General features: G+C 40.4%; 1 protein-coding gene across 1 annotated transcript in view; it reads right to left on the bottom strand.

Annotated features, from left to right (window-relative positions):
- The window catches only part of ephb6 (eph receptor B6), a 36,793-nt gene extending 14,724 nt beyond the window's left edge, over positions 1-22,069 (bottom strand). Inside the window, 5 exon segments of the mRNA XM_032518614.1 lie at positions 3,314-3,609; positions 3,698-3,867; positions 5,913-6,185; positions 12,193-12,257; positions 21,909-22,069. Of these exon segments, the coding sequence (XP_032374505.1) occupies positions 3,314-3,609; positions 3,698-3,867; positions 5,913-6,185; positions 12,193-12,257; positions 21,909-22,014 (910 nt within the window). The 5' untranslated portion in view covers positions 22,015-22,069.
- Positions 22,070-22,436: the final 367 nt, after the last annotated feature.

Genomic DNA, 22,436 nt, shown 5'->3' with positions numbered 1-22,436 from the left:
AGTTAAAACAGTTTTAGTTATTTCACATAAGAGATTTCTTTATTATTTCATCTGTGCTCTTTTCAATGGTTTAAATCGGTGGGCTAACCTGGAAAAAAAATGTGACGTCAATTCACCAATCAGGATTTAACTAAATTTGAATCATCTATGGCAGTCATGGGGTAGTTTGCTTAATGTTGCTTTCAATCAAATCTGATCAAACAGTCGATAAATTGAGATTTTGAGGGTTTTTCTAAATAAATAACTATGATTATTTCCCCCAATGTACAGAGACAGTTTAGCGTAACCCTTCAATAATATAGTTGGTGGTTTAATCCCTGACATGGCTTCTCCTGTCAAAAGTACCTCTCAAACTGTCCATGAGCAAGACACAGAAATATAATGATGAACAACGATAAAGATGGTGCTAGATCAAAAGTCCGGCATCACCAAAGTTAGGATGCATCCTTGGTACAGACAGAGGAAAAGTCAGGGGATCACCAAGTCAGTACAATCCACTGAAAAGCATGAATGTCAGGTTAAGTGAAAACTGTGACCTGCTGGTGGTACAAAAGGAAAAGTCAGAGAATTAAAAAAAGTCATTAGGGTTCATCCTCTGGGGACCATGAATGTCTGTATAAAAATTCATGGCAATCCAACTAATTGTTGTTGAGACATTTCCTTCTGGCCCAAAGTGGTGGGCCAACATACTGAAAACCAATATAGCAATCTATGAAGCCACACCACAGCCCTGCTAATAAAGGAAGACTTCGGACATATGTGTCAAATTGTAACGCTAATGAATGTAATGTAAAAAAAATAAAAAATAACTGTTAAAACAAAAACACGATAGTTCACTATGTCATGGGTACAATAGCAAGCTCTAATACACAACTGAGGACAGAGAAAATGGTAAGTACATTTCCTGTTCAGCAAACAATGCAGGCAACGGTCCAAAATTGGCAGGCAGTAGACGTGTTCAAGGTACAAATATACACTGTATATATACACTGGGACTGGGGGAAACAACTACACACATCAAAAAGTATTAATTCTTATTGTAGTGATTTACTTAAATAGCGAGAAGCCCAGTACAACTTGATAAAATAGTTTTTAAAAAAAGAAGAGAAAATACATCCTTAATGGTTAATGCGCTTAATAATGTATTCAATAAAATGCATGCAGGTTAAGATATAAGTGGAAATAAATGTCAGTAAATTTCCTAATAAAGTGCTTTTTTCCTTTTGAAGTATTCAAAGTGCTGGCGCCAGAAAAACAGAAAGCAGAATGGCGTGTCTTTAATTACAGCTTCCAACCAATACATAAGTTCAATGCAGTACAGCCTATCATTTGCTCACGTTGTGCTATTATTAAATGTCCTTGGTGCGTAATTCAAACAAGAACAAAATGTACAAGTTGAAATAGTTAAGAAAACTTGGTGCTTCAGTGGGAACAAGGATTGGCTACAGTTAATAATTCTTGACAACTGCATCGCCAGTTAACCATCTGCCTCTTTTCTCAACATTCCCAGGGAGCCAGAGAGGACAACAATGTAATGATGCCAATCCACATCATTAGTCAGTGAAGTGATCAACAAAACATAATCAAATGAGAATTGGAACAAAAAGCCGGAGCAGTGTGGGCAATAATGTGTTGTGATCATTCATAGACCATTAGTGGAAGACTTTGCTCCAGCAGCTGAGCTGTTTCAGAAGGTGATTTTTCAGTAAATATCAATCAAATGCAGACAAACAAGTGTTGGGCCAAGTGCAGATATAAAGCAAAGGAGCTTGAACACATTTTACAGCTGAATTGGCAGGATTGGAGGATTAATTGTGCTGGAGTTAGTCCGTCTCTGAGGGCCCCCATGCGAGGGAGCTGAGCAATTATGGTCATTGAAATTCCTGGTGGACAGTTTTTTACTGTAAACCGGCATTTACAGACATATGTGGAAAGCACATCGGCATCACTGCAAGATACCCTGGCGCATACTTACACATTCACACAAAAAGACACACATCCACTCTTTTGCCTTCAAGCCTGCAGAAGTTTTTGCCTGCTCAGTTCTTTAAGTCATTAACTTGCATCCTCCTATCTTTCACTCTCTCTCCACCTCTCCCTGTTTTCCCTCCACTCCTGCGATATCCCCCTGCGGTTTCTGTCACTTGTTCACAGACGAGTGGCCATTACATCGCCATGACCTAAATGTGTCACATCCCTCTCACTATGGCTCTCTCCCTCTCTTCCTCTCTCCCTCCTCCTGCACTCTCCCTATATCCCTTCCTGTCCGTCTGGACATCTCACAATTATTTTTTTTAACTTCTTTTTTTTCTTTCTTACTCACACCAACTTTGAGAAATGGAAACATTTTTTACCAGTTTTGCAACTGCTGACAATATTTCCCTTTCCCTCCTGTCCAGAAAAGTTTACAGTAAATTACCAATATAGCAGCTGTGTATTCCTAAAGGTATGTCTGGAAAACTCTATTATACTTACCATTTTCTATTTATGACAGAATAAACTCCAGTGTTATATCACTACAAATGCACTGCACGGATATCATGCTGCCTGTCTCCTTCTCATCTCAACCCGACTCGACCTGCCTGCCCTCATTCCCCTCTGGTCTCTACATCAAACACAGTTGTGCATCAGAGTGACAGCAGCACCTTTCAGTATTGATCAGGATGCTTCGCATCTCAGCAAATACCAAGAAGAAAACTGACAGGAAGTCAAGATTGGCTCAAAAGTTTACTGATTACCATTCTTTGTTTTTGGACATTTTAGTTTGAATGTGTTCTCCAGAACAGGGCCACTTCTTTGCGCATTTAAAATAGAACTATACTGATCAAAGTCAGTTAACAGGAAATGGTTAAGCAGTGCTGTCACTTCTTTAATTAGAAATTAGAACTACTGTTCGAGCATAGAAATTGTTTTATATTTTATCTGTAATGACCTCTTCAAAATTTACAGTGTATACGCGTAATAGGTTATTATTATATTGTTGTTCTTATGGATTCCAGAGTCATAGATGGAAAAACTCGAAACTATTTGAACAAATTACAAATTTGGTGTTGCATGTTTTTGGAGTGTGACCAATATTAGAGACAAAGGTTGGGATATCTTGGCCTCTGCTGACTCAACTTTGACCGTTTTTATTTTATGTCTTTCAGAAGTTGCCTAACTTTATTGAGGTGCTTTGCTAAATTGCTGGAGTGTTATTAACCATTTTAAAAGGCAAGCCATATACTGTAGCTACTATACATGGAAAATGAAATGGACATGATGTTGAGATTACACACCTCTATAGGAATCAGGCTGTTTTCCTCAGACTTACCCAAGCACGCAGATCCATTTAGGTTTGGCTCATAGCCTTCATCACAGACACATCCTCCTACAGGAACCATCCACTCCCCTTCAGCATTGCAGTGCATGCGAGGGGGCGTGCCTCCCTGTGCTTTACTGTGGGGAACACACGTCCCGCTCAGGGGAACTAAGGCAGTCGGCTCGGCCCCTGAGGGAGTTGCCGGGTAGGATGCCAAGTACATGCTGGTGGTTGGACAGCGCCGGTAGAAGACTGACACACCCATAAGGGAAACACAAGCTCCACTGTCGACAATGGCCAGGACAAATCTGCAACAGCGGTCACATGTTAAGATGGAGGACATTTAGATCCTTGGGGGTGATGTTACTTAAGCATGAGCAACAAAGTGATGATTACCCATTGCGTGTGAGCGGGGCAAAGCTGCGGGTCTTGATGTTGATTTGGCTGTATCTGTTGGGTTGATACTGGTGAGGTGAACTGGGCTCCACCTTGGAGAAACTCTTATCAGCCGCAATAGTGTCAATCTTCACCCAGCCCTCCCTGGTCTCCTTCTCTCCGTTGGACGGCTGTGGTGAGGAAAGAGCGGAGTGGACAGCAGACGGTGGAGGCAAAGATAATTAGCAGTCAAGCAACGACAAAATAGCATGGAGAGAATGTGTGGTTGACAGGAAGGAAACAAGTAAAGAAGAGGAAAATTACAGATGTTAAATAAGCTGGTTGATAGATGGATACGGACTGGAAATATACAGGGCATTAAATAATAAAAAAAACTGAAGTAAAAGGGATAAGTGCAGAGTTATGCTGTATTTATCTGAGGCACATTTATAATAGGAAGTAATTTAGTGAGAAGAGTAAACGTTGACTTGGCTGTACACAGGGGCCAGTAGGGGTTCGTGTTCAAGTCCCTGTGACTTTCAGCACTGCAGTGCTTCCTGACTCTTCTGTGACTCTGCTCTGATTCCTCATCAGGCTTTCATTTGCATTTTTAAAAAGCATCTCACTTCCCTAAGGAGAAATGCATTCATCTATACAAACACTGCATCCCTCCCACTGTGACTGCCTCTGCACATGTAGCTTAGGCAATTCAGAAACAGTAGCTCAAAATGTCCCAGAAAAAAAAAAATGCATAAATAAACTAGAAGGGCACTCTGAGAGCACAGACCTGCGCCAAGGCAAAATTCCTGAAAAAATAATTATTGTATCCGCATTGTGATTTACTTTAACAATACATTTAATTTAATTCTTCTTTGGCCTATGCTACAGCAAGTTTAATTAAAATCATGCCAGTAGTTTTTCTGTAATCCTCCTGAAAGACAAACAAACCAAATTGAAAACATAACCTTGGCGAAAAAAAACATCTTTGGATAGTCAGTGTCAGTCACTAAAAAAACATGCTTCACTGGCAACACATGAGTACATTTCCTGCAATGAGTAATGAATGGTCACTGTTGTGCCTTAAAGATGTAATTAGTGGGACTGAAGTGACATTTCTGGAGACCACAGTAGCACATTTTTGCATTTTGTAAACAACAGTCCTCAACAAGTATTTGCTTCACACCAGTGTGGCCTAAAGAGGCCATTAATCTCAGCATCTTGACAAACCCAACAATAATCCAGATGATTATACAATTACTTCTTGTCATGAGATGATGGGAGGTTTTGGTGTTTTTGGTGTGACATGGGTGTAAAATAAATGAAAATTGCATTTCAAAATAATTTTGACGGAAGGTGTTTCCCTAAAGCAGTGACAAGGAAAAAAACAGTTCGGAAATTAGAGAAATTCATCCTTGTTAAATTCGGATGTGATCTGATGCAACTAAATCAACATTTAAACGTGATTGAAAAGTGTCTATGAGGAGGCTGAGTTGCACCATTAAAACTTAGGAAATATCTTAGCTAATTAATACTTCAGTAATCTGTTCATCAAACTTTAACATAAGTGCCAAAAGTTAACAAATAACATATTTGTAAATATGTAAATTTACAAATTATGTTTAATGTATTTTTTTTATTTATTTATAAATGCATAGAGAAATATGTCATATGTTTCAAAGTTAGTAGTTCTCCTCCAGTTTGACAGTGGGAAGTATCTGATTATGTTAGATTAACCAATGGTTTGAAGTTATTTAGTCTGATGTTATTACAGTAGCACATTGGGTTATTTTGGTGAAATGCATTTTAAAATCATTACAGAGTCAGGTCAGATATGTCGGCCATACTTTGTATTATGTGTCTTACTCTTTCATCTAAAGAGGTCATTTAGCTGGAAACTGTTTGTCCTTTAGCTAGTTCAGTTTGCTATGCAACTGTTAGCAACACCTGTCGATTACTGGAAAAACTATTTTCCAACATCTAAAAAAACAAGGTCTTATGCACAACATGGTCTCGACCCAATTTCTGCCCATGACTCTTTTATATAAGATAGATAGATAGATAGATAGATAGATAGACAAAGCTACTAATGTACAATGTTGTGTTTGTGTATGTTGTTATTGTGGTATGGATCCCTCTGGGTCTGAAATAAAGTTTATATCTATAGTATATATATAAATAAAAGGATATTCTTACAGTACATGTTATGTAAATACTAAAATATGGTGTACTGCCTCACCTCAGCTGCCCAGGTCCTCTCCAGCTCTCTCTGGGAGTCGGCCTGTTTGTAGTACAGAGTGAGTGTCTCTCGGCAGGTTGGTGACGGCGATCGCAGGCTAGCACAGTCACGCACAGAGAAACGCAGTGTGACAAACACCCGGGGGGCAGAGTGGCGGTACAGGAAGGGCGTAGCCAACCAGTTGTCTTGCAGACGGGAATTTTGGTTGACATTACAGACCTCGAAGGTTCGTATGAGCTTCCCCCGGTCGTCCAGGACACTGACCTCATCCCACTGAGAGAGACAGAAACAATATTTATGAGCTTGTGTAAACTAAACTTTCTAAAAAAGAGAAACATGATCTTTAGCAGGGAGCTCGAGAATCAGCCCATGTGTAAACTCTAAAAACCTTAGTGTGTTTGTGGTTCGTTCACAGTTATGAATCTTCCTTATAGCTTAAAAGATGGTTTACATTGTACAATGTAAATATTGAGCATGTTGCTGGTGTTGCTAACATGTGGGTCAGGTCCGTTACTAACATCACACACTGTTGTTTGACATATTCATCCTTAGTGAGATGAATATAAAAGAGAACTTGATTTGTTGTGATATAACACACACACACACACACAAGTATTGAATCCACAAGTGAAACACTGTTCTTTACTGTCCCCAATGATGTAGGCCATCTCTCTGTCCTAGTTATCCACCATAGACTTTTCACTTTATAATTAGCAATCAATGATTATAAAACCAGTAGTTAATTAAACCACTTAAACAATTCACTCTTAGAGCATAACACATGTCAAGTGTTGCAGACAAAACTGCAATGATAAAAAGATAATTCATTTCTGGCAACAACAAAAAAAAACTCACTTCTACTGGAATTAGATCATTTTGGTTTTATGTGTCCCACCTCAATATTATGGAGGTGAATAGAATTTGTTAGAGTCCACATCCATGCTAACAGCTGTGTGGGTGTGCTCTAAGCTAAATGTAGCTCAGCGAAAATTCTTTCAGGAAGACCTAACTTTTAATCGGTGCACTGCTCAACAGTTCAGCTGTTATCTTAATAAATATACTTTTGCCGTGTGTAACTGTCACGTATCTGCAACTAGTCTCTTGGTTTGGTCATGAACTAGAGTTAAATAAATTGAATTTTTGACCTGATGATGTTGCAAGATAAAAGTTAAGGGAGTACCACGTTCTTACCATTCATCTTGAGGGAAACATAATTGTTGCTACTAAATTTCATGGCTATTTACACCATAGTTGTTATAATACTTCAACCTGGACCAAAGTGGTGGACTGACTGACCAACATTTTCTTTTCAGAAAATGTATCCTGATTACTCTGGATAATACACAGAACACAAGGTTAATGGGTTTCAGATGGACTATTTCTTCAGTACAAAATACTCAAATGAAAACTGTTCACAGTACCTTCTGTGGGTTATAAACAAGAACACTTCTTAAAAGATATTTTGAACTTCTTCACAGCTTGGAACTAAGAGTATGTTGGCATTTTCTAGATGAAAGTGTTGTAGTAGTATAATAATGGATTTTAATAACAATAATTCAGTTTAATAAAGAGACATGTGGCTAGTTTTTCTCTTGCATTGGTTTGGCATTTGCATGTGTATTACTGTTCACATGTGACAGGTGGTGGACACTTGTGTGTCTGACTTCTGCAGCTGTTGATGTGTAATAAAAAGAGCAGATCTTGTCGTATTTTAGGGAATCTGAATGCTTGTAGATGCAAGCATCGGTGATTTATGAGTTTGTAGGTTCATGGGAAAAAAAACGAGCAGCGCAGACTGAGAAACAGATCTGAAAGAGACTCTGTCAGATGAGTCAAAATGTAAATGTAGGCGAGGGGTTTAGTTTCACCAATTATACAGTACGGTGCCTCCAAGGATGAAAAGGCTCTGCTTTAAGCCTGTGTAGCCCTAAGTGACAAGCGGGGCCTTTTCTGTCGTAACACAGAAGAATTATGTATTAGGCCTAATCATCATTATTCTCCATGCAACAATGGCAAGAGGACAAAGGGGGCCCTTTAAAACCCCCTTTTTCATTTGTTTGGCCTTTGGTTTTTTGTTTTTTCTGTTTTTGTGCATTTTAGGGATCTCGCATGCTCATGTCTTTTTCTCAGTGGGGTTTCGGGACCCCATTTGGACAAAAACCTTTCTAGCATCCCAAATGGGAAAAGTGCTTTCATATTTAGTTCAACGGAATAATAAATAAGTCAGTGAGCAGATAGAAAGAGTCTGGGCGGTGGTTCGGGGGTTAAGGAATAAAAAAGGACAGTTTTCTCACAGGCGGGTTTCACTCTTTTTGGAGTTGGATTATTAAAAACAAAATCTTTGTATTTGAAACTTTTGGGGAAGGAGGGATGAAAAATTATTGAACTTAAAAAAAGTGAAAACCCCCTAGAACTGTGAAAATTTTTTTTTAATGTTTTCCCTTTTTTCTCCATTTCAAAACAGAAGCCCAAAAAAACCCCCTTTTTGAGTTTATTTGAAAAACAAAAGGGGGTTAAAAATTTTTTTTCTTTTATTTTTTTTCCCGTAAATAAATTAGGAGCTGATAAAAAAATCGCGTTAATATTACGTTTTAATGCAAAACAAAGTTTTGGTTTAAGTGTGTGAGGTGGCCGCAGAAAAAAAAAGTTTTGGGGGAATGTGGCAAAAGGGCCCTGGGATTTTTCAGGTGGGGGAAGAGAGCCAGGGTACTGTTTTGGGGCCCATTGCGTGGCATTTTTGCTTCTGGCCCTTTTTGAAAAAAAACAAGTTTTCATTTTTTCTGCCCCCTGCCCCAAAACCCCCCCCCCACACCCCAAAACCAAACACACCACAAAAACACTTTACTTCTCCCCTCCCTTATTATTTTTTCCCTGTTTCATTTTCTCCCTCCCTTATATAGAAAAAATAAAAAAAAAAAAAACAGGCGCGGGGTTTTTTTGGGGGAGGGAGGGGCGGGGTTTAAAATTTTTGGGAAAAAACCAATTTCGTGTTTTTAATTTTTGAACCGAAATGCCGGGAAAACCCAACGCAATTCCCCAGTGCCCAGCAATGGGGGGGGGGGGAAAGGGGGGCCCGGGGACCCCACAGACAAACACATAGAAGCTGGGGAAAAGGCAAAAACCCGATCCCCCAAAAATTTTTGGCAGTGTAAAACAAAACACACACAAACGAAACACGCACACGCCCCCACGCACAGCACACGCAAAACGCACACGCACGACGCAGCACGCCACACACCCCAGACAAGCAAAGCAAAAACAAAGGGGGGGAAAAATTTTGGTAAAACCCCAAAAGAGTGGGAAAAAAAGACAACTTTAAAAAAATTTTGGGAAAGTCGCGGGTTTTGGCACGGGAGGGGAAAAAAAGGGGTTTTGGGCCAGAGTGGGGTTTGAGTGGGGGGTTGAAAAAAAGGAAAATAAATAGAAAAGCCCCCGTGGTTTTGGGGGTGGGGGGGAAAAAGGGGGGAAAAAGATTAAAAGTTTGGGAGGGGAGGGGCCCAGAAAAAAAAGAAGCAAAGGGGGGCCTGTCGGTACTTTAAAAGAATGGAAAAAGGGAAGGGCAAGAAGAAGTAGGAGGAGAGCGCCCAGAAAAAAAAAAAAATTCCATGGAGCCTAAAGGAAAAAAAAAAAAGATGGGATGTGAAAAAGGAAAAGGGGGAAAAGGGTTAAAAAAAAAAGAACCCCAAACAACACACCACAACACAAAAACAAACCTCCCTTTTTTCTCCCCCCTTCGTGGCCCTTCCCTTTCCCAAACCTTTTTCCAGTTGGGCCCGGGGGTAAAATAACCTTTCCCCCCCATCTCAGAAAAGTACTTTTTCCAGGGCCCAATAAAGAAAAAAAAAAACCATGAAAAGGGTTTGACTTGCTTATGATGCATGTTACTCTCTCTCCTCTTCTTTTCTCCCCTCTCTCTCCTCTTCCCTCTCTCTTTCCCCACACACACACCACACCCACACACACACACCCCAAAACAAAAAAATCACACACAAATGAATGGCCTTCTATTAGCAGCTGCCATCACGGTTCACAAATTCCTAACACACACATGAGGCCCTAATTAATCACACATGTACAATTATGGAGGCCAGACTGGGTGATAATGAATGCATGAAGCTAAACTTTAGTGTAAGGTGAGATAAAGGCTCCATGTGAGTGTGATCGCCAAATGTTGGTGTGAGACTACTGTATTTTCATCTAAAACTTTGTGGCTGCCAACGTGAAATTCTATGATAGCTGACTGTAATGGTCGGCTCTCCGAAGCTAGCACGTATAAATATAGCATTAAGGTAGTTATGACTTGTTTTCTATTTCATGCTCTAATATTATATATCAGATGTTTTTCCCATATCGTCCAAGTATGGATAGAGGGTAGGACTGCAACTAACAATTATTTTCATAGTCGATTAATCTGTTGATTATTTTCTCAATTAATCGATTAGTTGTTCGATCTATCAAAATGTCAAAGAATTGTGAAAAATCTGGATCAGTGTTTCCCAAAGTCTAAGAACATGTCCTCAAATGTCTTGTTTTGTCCAAAAGTCAAAGATTTTCAGTTTACGTTCACAGAGGAGAGAAGAAACTATAAAATATTCACATTTTAGAAGCTGGAATCAGACTCAAACCGATTATCAAAATAATTGGTGATAAATTTAAAAGTTGACAACTAGTCGATTAATCGTTGCACCTCTAGTAGAAGCTAAGAATAATATTGTTCTGTAGTGTAGAGTAGAGTAATGGGCATAGGAATTTCATCAACAATAAGTGCTGTACTGCAGTTTCTCACATGTAGTTAATGAAGACGATGTGTTTGTGTGTGTGTGTGTGTGTGTGTGTGTGTGTGTGTGTGTGTGTGTGTGTGTGTGTGTGTGTGTGTGTGTGTGTGTGTGTAATTATGAGCCATATTAGAACTGAGCCACAATCACTCACAGATGAACGGATTTAACTGACCCAGGACCCTAACACAGTCACGCAAGCATGCACACGCACACGCACACACACACACATAATCCCCCCCTCCCCCATATACACACACATATTTACACAGCTCAAGGCGATGTGACAACCTTAAATAAAATGTAGCTCAAGGATGGAAGATCTATGGTTCAGTCACTGCAATCAGTGACCACAGTCATCAAAGAGACTAATAGAAAAAAGCATTCTAGCCCTCAAGGCTGTCCTGAAGGCAAGGTGAGACCTTGCTCATTCTCAAACTGTGTGTGCCAAAAGCTCCACCAATCAATGTCAAATGTCAAACATCCTGCAAAATAACCCTAACCCATAAATACACATTTATATCCTTCATCCTAATCTTCAAGCTGAGATCTGTGACTTTCTGCAAACCACAATTGTCTGTAGCAGCAATGAGATGTCCACAGCAAAAATAGCAGAAGTTTATTGGAAGTCTGCTGTTAATACCTGCTGTTTATTTGAATCATTCATCAATTTGCCACCAAGCAAAACAAATACTACAGTGCTCATGTTTTATTTTGATGTGTGAATGTCTGTACTGACTTTAACAGACTTTAAGAGCTTGGACATGGACAAGCAGAATAAACACACGGATATAACATAGCACAGAGATCTCTATGCTCGGTGAATGTTGCAATCTAGTTTGAAAAGGATACATGTATGTATATTGTGTCAATTAGGATCAGTTGAGAAGCAACAAAGGATATACACAGTGTTGCCCTATGCATAAACATAATAATGTTGAATCTCACCAAACCTTTAACAAAACATTACCAAAACCCTGTTATTGTAGCATAATAGGCACTCATTTTGAAAATAAATTAAGTCATTTTAAGCAAAGATGTCAACATTTAATGGTTTCAACTTCACTTGTTAACCTTTGCTGCTTTTCCTTGTCTTAAATTATTGTAAAATGAACATTTTTGGGTTTTGGGCTGTTGGTCGGGCAATAAAAACCCATTGAAATACGTCACCTTGGGCTCCAAGAAATGGTGATGGGTATTTCTGACTTTTTTCTGACATATTTGATTGATTAATCAGCAACAACAAAAAATCTGCAGATTACGTTCAATGTTTACCCTACCATCAGTTACCTACCAGGACCGGTTTTATAAAAAATGTACAATATATTCTTGTGTTTAGTCCCTCATTAGGGTTCCACTACAATGCCCAACAAACAATGTAATTATAACCTTACACTCAAAATGTAACCATGTGTAACATGTGTGCCACATTGGCCCCCCCAACATGACTGCTTTAATGCTCCAACAGCTGGAAAGCACATTGAAAGAGTGAGCTCCCTGCTTACCCCCGTGTCTGGATAGGTGGTCCAGCCCAGCTCTGAGGTAGACTCTGTTGTGTCCAGCAGCATCACTGACAGGTAGGGAAGCAGAGACAAAGACAAGGTGTGAGAAAACAACCAGAAAAAACAAAATGTACAGTTTTTAGTTTAATTCTAATTAATGCTGCTCAGGAGTTTAAACTTAAGCAGAGTGACTGTTAAACAGAGTCTGTAATCATGGGATATTCTCTCAAGGCTTGCACCACAAACTGTGTGATTCTGTGATGCCATCAAGAGCGAAAAAGTGGATGTGATCCAGTGAAGATGAGATTAACTTTGTGAAGTATTCATTTTGGGGGGAGCTTTTATAATCCAACTGTCGTTAATCTCACTGTTAAATACAACAAGTAGTTGGCAGCCAGTCTACTGGCAGTGGAACAGGTCTAGGTTCCTTTTCTTCCCCTTGCAATAAAATCAGGGAGTGCTCCAGCTGTGTGCATCTGTCAAACCCAATAACTGAGTCTGAGTGATGATGCATTTTGACACAATGTCCTGGTGTTTAAAAAATGAAACTGATTGACCTGATGGGGCACCGTGATTAAAAGGTCAAATTTTCTAACTTTAAAAGGCCATAACCATTAATGTCACATCTTGTTGAAACTTATGAAGCTGATGCTTCTTCTAGTTTGGCCCAAAAGAAACCTAAATCATTTTGTGGCTGGCCATTTGATCAGTGTTGTTTTGTTCTTTTGTTTTAGGTTTAAACAGATATTTGCTCATTTCCAGTGATCTAGAGTGAAAGAATGAGAATAGACATTTAATAGAATAAGTGTTGGAGTGTATTTTACCATAATTTGCTTTTAGGTTTAAGTGCTTTAAAAAGCAAGCTGACAAGGAAATCACACACACAGATACACACACACACACACACACACACACTCAGACTTTAATGCTGAGTGCTGCATGCTGACACATGGCAGCAGCTTCCCACACAAAACTGAAGCCCTTGAATTTTCCATTAGTATTCCAAAACCGTGGTGGCTGCCATTCCTTCAGTCTGGCACAGTCTGTGCTCAGTTCTGTTGAGGAGCCACCGATTGAACGCAGGCCAAAGTTTCTCGTGCACACAGAGCAGAGGTGACAAAAACATCAGACTTCAAGTTTGGATGCTCGCACAGACAGAGTTAATGGAGAAAAAACACAGTGCCTGATTTCATTAACCACAGTACTAATCACCTAAAGGGCTGTTGACACACACACACACACACACACACACACACACACACAGCATTGTGGAAGGCAGCAGCCGGTTAAAAATAAATCATTTTTCTCATTGTTGTCATACAAATTTTATGCTTTCGTTTCCATTTCACGTCATACAATCATTCACCAGAGAGAAAGAAGGCTCTCTTTTCCTCTCTCTGACAAGCAGGCAAAGAGCAGCAGAGATGTATTATCTACATAATCATCACACACGCAGGATGGGATTTGAAAAGGTACCCTGTCTCACACAAACACAAGTGACTCACAGAGATAGCTCCAATTTTTTTATTCCTCAGGTGTACAGGCTTGAGCACACACACTGAATCCCTCTGTCTTCTTAATAAATCAAACAAATAACAAGAAACTGATATCATTTGTGACTTATGACACAAACTCACCCCCACTTCTCTGTTCTCTGACTGTGCTGTAAACCGATTTCTTTTTTTAGGATTATACTCACAGATGGAGACCTCGCAAATCTGTCCTTCAATCCTTCATTTCCCTCCCCTTTTTTCTTTTACAAGCCCCCTCCCCTCCAGTCTGTCTATCTGGTTTCACCCACTAGCTTGTCTTTATGTCAATCTTACTAAATTCACACATTTTCCATGGAAGACCTCCAGGATTTTGGAGTGATATGAATTATATCAAGAAAAGAATACAAATGGACTGTGACAGCTAAGGATTATATGCAACCACAGGCATCAGAATAAATAGTTTTTAGAGCAGCGTATGTCTGGACAGATTGGCGACTAAATCCACCAAGCCAGGATGTGTGAAGCTTTTCAAAAGAATAGTAATTTCCATTAGTGACACACCTTTGCTACTTTGTTTGATGATGCATTTGTCACAGGACAAACAATCGGTTGCCAGTTTATTAGGTACACCTAGCTCAAACGGATGCAGTGTAATACAACAGTGCTGCAGTAAATCCTCCCTTCATGAAGTTTATAACGTTAGCTGTCGATGGTTTTATGGTTGATGCAGTTTGTGGTGTGTAGCACGCAGAGAGGTGTTTCTGTTGTATAGCCTTCCCTCATTAATAAAAAGAGTGGACAAAATAATTAAAAACACCTGCCAGTGAGCCTGATGACATGCAGACAGCCTATTGATTAGCTTTCCAAGCGCTCTGTCTCTTGTCATGAATCATCCTTAATTTGTCAAAATAATAAACTATCTTTATATGTACAAACATGTCAAGCATGAAACGCACGCATTCATATATCATGTATTCTGACCTCATTAAGCACCATCCTATTTATATCAGATAAGGACACACACACACACACCCCACACACACACACACACACACACACACACACAAATGCTGCAAATGTGTCATTCCAAATTCAATTAACCCCCTGCTTCGGGGCAGAGTCATGCATAAATAATATACAGCAAACTATTTTGACATTAATATTTATGCCTCTACTATTTAGCTTCTTGTCGTCAGGCCTTGGGGACCCCACGTTGCCTCTGCTCTATCTGCCACAAACCTGTACATGAGGATTACATGGAGGAATGTTCAAAGAGCTTCATGCGTGTCTCATTGCGTGACATTAACATGTTAAATAATTCACCTCGACATCCAAAGATAAGCGTTGAGTGCCGTGTTACACACACCTTTCAAGGATTAGCTTGAGCTGAGGCATCATGACCAAAGTTTAACAAAAGAGAAGGACATTTGCTGGCAGGTCCACTTGGCAGTGAAAGCCCCTTTATTTAACTCTCAGACAACAACTGCGCTGCAGCATCTCCGTCATTGGTCCATCTGAGGGCCGAGACACTCAAAGTTTGTCCCTGACAGTTTGGAGAAGTGCTGAGTCTGCAATCTGGACTTGAGTGCTGTGTTAATGCACGCTGTCTCTCACGACTTCCTGCTCCACTCTGGACTTATACTCACTCTACTCCCTACCTTTCCCCCTTTTCTACCTCCATCGTGTCTCTTGTCCCTTTCTCCCCCCCCCCCTTTCTGCATGTGTGTATTATTTATCTAAAAAGTGACAGCAGGCATCGCTGTACGTTAAATAAGGAGATACGCTCTGCTCTGCTCCATTATTGATGCCAGATCGGCTGTTTGTTTAGGAAAAGAGGAGACAATAGAAAGAAAAGGGAAGGATTATGAGACAGGAATGATAAGAGGATGGTAGATTTTTGTTTGTGCATATGAATGTACTACTTTCACGCTGTCTCCCTCTCCTTCTCTGTCTGGTGTGGGTGTAAATGCTCTTTTCTATTGTGCAGAGGTGACCTGCATTAGTTCATGACTGTCCCCTCTGCCGCTGGAGTGTTCACTTCAGCTGAGTGACCCTCACTCCATCCATTTCTCTTTGCCCAACACTTTGCCTCTCTGTTTGGCCATGCATGCATCCACACTCCAGCGCTAAGTGTAGTGCTGTTGTTCATGTCACGCCTCTATGACGGTGGATGTATGCTACTTTACCACACACTTTCCAGGCAAAAGAGTCCCACTGACAACCAGCAAAGAGTTTTGGTGTTAATATTAACATAGGCTAGAGAGGTGTCACTGGGTATTATGTCTTAACGCTAAAGTAAATGCACCTGCAGAGAGTACACAGAGTCACTGAGCTCCCAGGTAACAGCAAGTTACAGCAACACACACATGCACAGCACACACATATTTTCACCAGAAATTCCCACAGTGCCTGCAAGCGTTGTCAGCAGCGGTCAAGTCGTGTTTTGTCTTTTGTCCACTCATCCACCCGTCTTCACCCATTCTTTATACAATCCAGATGCTCCCACCCACAGACAGTCAGTCAAGGACAAGGCCTACACCAAACCATCATTACAAACAACCACAACGAGAGAGTGATAGGCCAAGACAGAGAGGGAGCAGGAGGGTGGAGGAGTGAGGAAAGAGGGGGATTAACGCGATTCCAGAAATAAGCATGCACATGTCAAATGGAGTTATCAAAAAATTCTCTGGTGGTTAAGCTGAATGAAAGTGCAGCTGCAACAAACAGTACTTAAGCCAGGTTGGATGACAGAGCAGAGTCTGCAATAAGTCGCTGAACAGGCAGCAACAGGCACAAGTAGGAGAACATTTCACAAAACTGACTCTCACTCTTGATTACAAGACATTTGCAAAATTAGGTTAGGATACCATCTGAGGTATGGTTCAGCATACATCCTAAAGGAAACATTTTGGGAAATACGGTTATTTGGTTTCTTGACATGAGTTAGGGCCGGGATGTACTAGAAAAGAACTAGTTCATGTTGTCTGACCTCGTTCCAAGCAGCTACCCTCCAAGTCATAGAGAGGGGAGACGTGATATTGATTTAATAAGGGGATAACACATACAATGCACATTTTTAAACAGTCTCTCCTTGATAGCGTTGAACTTAGTTGTACACACAAAAAGTGAAAGGAATGGTTTTATAATAACAAATGAAAAAGAGAGTTTGAGAGAGAAGTTCAAATCCATTTTAGGGAGTGGTATCAATCTTCTCATCTAACTACAAATAAGCCTATTCCACAAATACAGTCAAACCATTCTTTTAACCTGTTCATGTATATTTCTTAGAGGATTCATGGTTATGTATTTTAGGCCTAGGAAGGCTTGGATTTGTCAAAAAGAAGCCAAATTTAATGAGACCCAATGAACACTCCCTCATTAACAGTGCTACAACAAAGGAGTTTGTCCCTCCCTCCTACTAAAATGTTCACTGGAGGAAAGTAATGTGTGCAGTCAGTGGAAATATAGAATGAAAACCTAAGAGCTAAATACAAAAGTTTCTTCTAACTAGCACTAATTTCTCCCTCACAAGAAATCTATACCTACTTTTCAGAGCCAGAACCTGCTGCAAACAAATTTTCATCACCATCTCCACCCTCAACAGCTACTTAGAAGGAATGTAAATCTGAGGAGATCAGTTTACTGTAATCTCATTGTGTAATAATTTCTAATAGTGAAGCCTTCAACAATCAAACTTTGCTCTCACTGTTTAGTTCATGCCAACATGCAAACTGCCAAGTGCAGCTTTAATATGAAATTCCAAATGCCATACTTCATTCCTCTGTCACGGCAGTCCATACCACGCGTTCATCTTTCAATTACATTTTGGCTCTAACTCGTTGCCTGTCCGCACAGGCGTGTTATCTGTGACATTATCTGCCATGACACTTACCGACTCAAAGCAGAGTCTTGGCGTGCAGCCAGGGATGTTGGACTGGGGTTGCAAAGTACCCAGGGTCCTCATGTGAGGAGGGCCCAAAAAGATGCTAGAATTATAATCTGTGGATGTGGGTTGGGGCCCATAGAGAATGCCTTTCCACAGGGCCCAGAATTTTCTGCTACGCCTTTGCATGCAGCCGCCTGACAGCTTCAACCTCTAATCTGTCAAATAAAACTAGATGTGTATGTATAAATGTACGTGTGTACGTGTTTGGGGGCACGTTTGGAGGGAAGGTAAACTCACACAGCGTCACAAGCAGACACCACATGCAGAATGACAGCAGGGGGGTCAACTAACTAACTTTTCTTCACTTTCCTAGAGCACGAACGGAGAGCTAAAAGGAACATCGCAACTGTTGTGTGGTATAAAGTTAGCGAAAAAAAAGGCTCTTCACTTTCAGTGTCTATTATTTCGTTAAGAGGAAATTCAATAAAAAGCCATTTGCCACCAATAAATATCAAACAAAAATGCGTGAAAATGTCAGAGCTAAACCGGGCGGACAGAAGTTTTCACCAGACTCACCCTTGGTCGAGTTAATTAAATCTACTGCTAACTTACAACTCTAACAACATTACTGCCGCCAAAATACCCCGCGAATCAAATCCCCTACTTGACTGTTAATCGTCAAGCCACTAGCCACTTCCTGTATGGAAATAAAGTGTTCAATTCGTTAACAATCATTCTCTCTCTCTGGAGTTGCATATTAAGTGGTTTGGGGTCCTTCTGTGAGCAATTTTGGCGTACAATTTGGTTTTGAAGAATTCTACAGAAGCAATACCATAGGCCAAGCAATCGGCCTGTTCCAAACATATTGTTTGCCTGTTGAACATGTTTTCAACAGGCACTGTACTAGTATCCCAAATGGCAGATATGTCATTTATTTGAGGAATTACAGAGCTCTCAACAGCCACAGAAAATGATGTTGCTTTTAAAAATTACACATGAAAACACTGCTTAAATGAACTTCTGGTGACATTGTAGAATTGCAGTGTCAATGATGGGGTTAGCATACAGTTTCTTTCTGTCTTTCTGCAGCTTGCTGCACATGCAGGCAGGACTTAACTCCCACCGTGACAAGCATGCCATTTATTTTCTTATCACACTTTCCCTAATTTACTCCCTGGTTTACTACACCTAGGACCAAAGAATGTAATCTGCCTAATTTAAATTCAGTCAAAGCCAGAAACAAGTGCCGTAGGAAAGAGGGCCCTGATGACCTTAAAGTGAGAATGTCAACATGGCTGAAAGTTTATACCGCATGGTGGTTTTCTTTTTATGTAGGCTACAGATAACCAGTGGCTGAAGAAGTATGTACATCCTTTATTTAACCGTAAAGTTACACTACTAAAATGTAAAAATACTAGAGAGATAAGTGTAATGAGTAGCCTAAATCTGAGTTCAATTCTTAAAAAAACTTAAATGTACTTTTTTCAGATTTTAGAAAACTTCAAAATATTGATATCAGTATTGGCTTGTAATAGTGGGTGTTGTATCATCAATATGTAGCAGTTCTGCTACACTTATTTGTAATAATTGTTCAGACTTGTATCATGCTCTCTGTTTTTTTGTGAAATATTCGCCTAAAATACAAATCTTTAAGGCCTAAAACAGTGAAATAATCTGGGAAGTTTAGGAGGGCACTGCTAACAACTCACAGATATCTGCAACAGAGCCGGCCGGAAGTCACCACCAGCGTTGGGCATTAACGTTTAAAGTAATGTGATTACTTTTTCCAGAAATGAATGGTGTGAGGGATTCAAGTTGTAATCAGTATTTATATTACAGTTACTTTAGCATAAATTCAGTAGACAGTGGGGTATCGCTGTCTGCCTTGCCTTCAGGTGATAGACGGGTCCGGGAGGTGCCAGTTTTGCGCAGGTCAAGAGCGGAGGTGTGGGGATGCGGTCATAGCTACCAACAGAGAAGAAATGTGACTCCCGGTAGATCCAAAGTTGTCTTATACAGGTGTTATGTGTTCTTATCTAGCTTACCCGTGGGTATGACTACTTTTAGGAGTCATGCAAGTGTAGTTTAAAGTTCAAGGTCTAGCAAAGCGAGCCCCGCGAAGCTGAGATCGACTCCCGGTCTCCTCGGAAGCAGCAGTTACCGGGGCAATTAGCCAGCAGCTGGATGGTCAGTGAATCCCAAACGTTTACACGTATTAAATACAAAAGATGGTGGTTTTGGGCACAGTAATAAAAGTTAAGTAATGAAAAAATAAAGTACAGTATTCCCATCTACAATGTGGTGGAGAAAGTACAACAAAACAAGGAAATACTATAAATTGTAGGCTACTTAAGTACAGTGCAAGGTTATTGCATTATATCCACCATAGCAAATAACACCTGCCAAACAGTTTCACCCGATAATTTGTTTTATACAAAACAAGTCATTAACATTTTAATCAGTTTTGTTCTTGTTAACATTTAGTCTACAGTTTGTGCAGGCTGTTGGCAAAATCAGAAAATCAGATTAAATCACATTTTAGGGTATGACCTAAATTTCACTAATGATATAAGGTTAATTTCAGGATATGCATAGCTCAGTGAGCATCACCACTCATCCATGACTGGAAGAGCTGGAGGGGCATCAGGTGTGCCTCCTGCACAGACCTGCCTTTCACTGTGGTGTATTAAGCCAATGCAAACACCCAATCCTTGTCACAGATCCAACAATTTAAAGGCCAGCCATGTGGCTTCACATCATTACCTCACATCAACAATACATGTAGGCGAAGGCCTCAACACTTACACAGGCAGCTAGCAAGAGTGATAAATCAAACACTCTGTCCCTCGCGTGCTCTGTAGTGTCTGCATGCAAAGCAACAGAAAGCTAGCTTTTATATTCTCAACGGCAAGACATTTGGGCTAAAAATTACACTTCTTTATGGTTTGTGGTGTGAAAGCAGACAAAAATAGGGACTGTGGTGGATACACAGATATACTTCAAAAGCAGTAGACAGGCAATAAACAATAGAAAGACAGACAGAAAACATATCAGGTGGTCAGTCAGCCTAGACAGACACGTCATTACTGCGATCAAAGCTGAGGCAGACACCAAATCCTCCACCAAATGCACTCCCTTTGTGACATAACTAGATGTTTCAATTTATGTGGATTTGTATGGACATCCATGCTATTGGGTTAATACTGTATTACTAAGAGCTCTATTTCAATTACACAAACAGAGTCACTAGGGCAGTAACACTGTGCAGCCTCTCTCCCTGTCTATCATTCTGTTTCATCTTAGTCCAGGCCATCTGTTACAAACACAGCTCAAATCTGTGGCATGAGGCTGACATATAAGTTACCTCTATTATAGACTATTACTGACACACACCTCGCAGTAAACTAAAGCCAATGGGAGATGAGCATGAACAGGTGCAGCTCTTTCCAACGTGTAGCCAGATCCTTTGAAAGTAATTTGCGTGCTGACTGCTGAAACCCTCTCAAGTGTTGGGGACAGGATGTAGGAGCAGGAGCTATGTATAAGCAGATGCACCTATAAGAATACACACTCACACATAGATGCACACACAATTATAAAGGCAGTCTGAGTCATAAAATGTATGTCAGATTTCTCAAGTCTGCCCACTCTGATCTGACAGAACACTTCAGCTCTCTTTGTCACTTACTCAATCACTCACTCCTGCACTTTTTAAGACATGTAATATTTCCAAACAACAAGGGGCACTGATGACATTACAGAAGAGGGGGCAGGGGTCTCTGGCTGTCACATCCACAATATTGTGAATGACTGGGGGGAGGGGGGGTTGCCAAAGGCAAAGAGAAACGGGTTATACAACTTATTATTCATTTGTCTCCTGCCCCATTTCCATATTCTTTTGTTGCATGAGCTTGATAGGCACCGGCACGCACCTGGCACATCGATGCCAACAAAGTCCCATCTGATGTGCTGCCACAATGGCACACAAGCATCTACATACATATGCATACACACATCTGCTTCAGACACACCACACAAAACTAATGCACACAGGGCTGTGTAAACAGGGGGGTAAGGTGGATATTATTCAGGGGTCCCAAGCTGGAGGTGGAGCCCCAAAAATGATGTGCAAGAAAGTCAAAGTGCCCAGTATTCCCAGAGAGCCACATTCTTAGAGAGCTAATATGGAAGCATACCAAGTGTCAATCCTTGTGTGTTCATTATGAGCACATGATTGGAGCACTGTGCAAACTCTCCATCCATCTGTACTGACATAAACACACACACACACACACACGTGCAATCATAGCTTTAAAATAAAGTAAAAGTTTAGTTCTTACCTTCCTCAGCTGAATTGGGCTGAAAAAACAGACAGAGAGACAGAAAGACACTCCACATCTCCACTACAGAATGACACTGACAGACAGACAGGGAGGGAGAGAGCATGAAAGAAGGAGATAGAGTGAGTTTGTGTGACAGAGCAAGGGAGAGGGGGGTGAGAGAGGGGGTGGAGTCAGTGTGCTCCCTTTATCTGACAGAGAGAAAGAGAGGGAGGATGGGGGGGTGGATGGATGAGAAAGGAGAAAAATATTTACAGAGCAGCTCATACAATAAGTACACGGCCAACAGAGGAGGTAAACAAAACACTGTTATCAGAGAGATGAAGAGAGTGGAAGAAAGTTTTTTTTTTTTTAATATATTTGAGAAAAACAAAGACAGAGAGAAAGCAAGGAAGAATAAACAATAGAAAGTGACAAAGGTGGAAAGAGGTGGAAAATTAATAAACAAGTTTGTCTGGTCTGTAAAACAACTGTCTAGACATGTTTAGCGACGTCAGTTCCAGCTCTCCTTCTAACGCCTCGCACAAA

The sequence above is a fragment of the Etheostoma spectabile genome, chromosome 6 (assembly GCF_008692095.1).
Source record: "Etheostoma spectabile isolate EspeVRDwgs_2016 chromosome 6, UIUC_Espe_1.0, whole genome shotgun sequence".
NCBI classification, from domain to species: Eukaryota; Metazoa; Chordata; class Actinopteri; order Perciformes; family Percidae; genus Etheostoma; species Etheostoma spectabile.
Note: the sequence above shows the minus strand (reverse complement) of the source record. Positions and strands in the feature narration are given on the sequence as shown.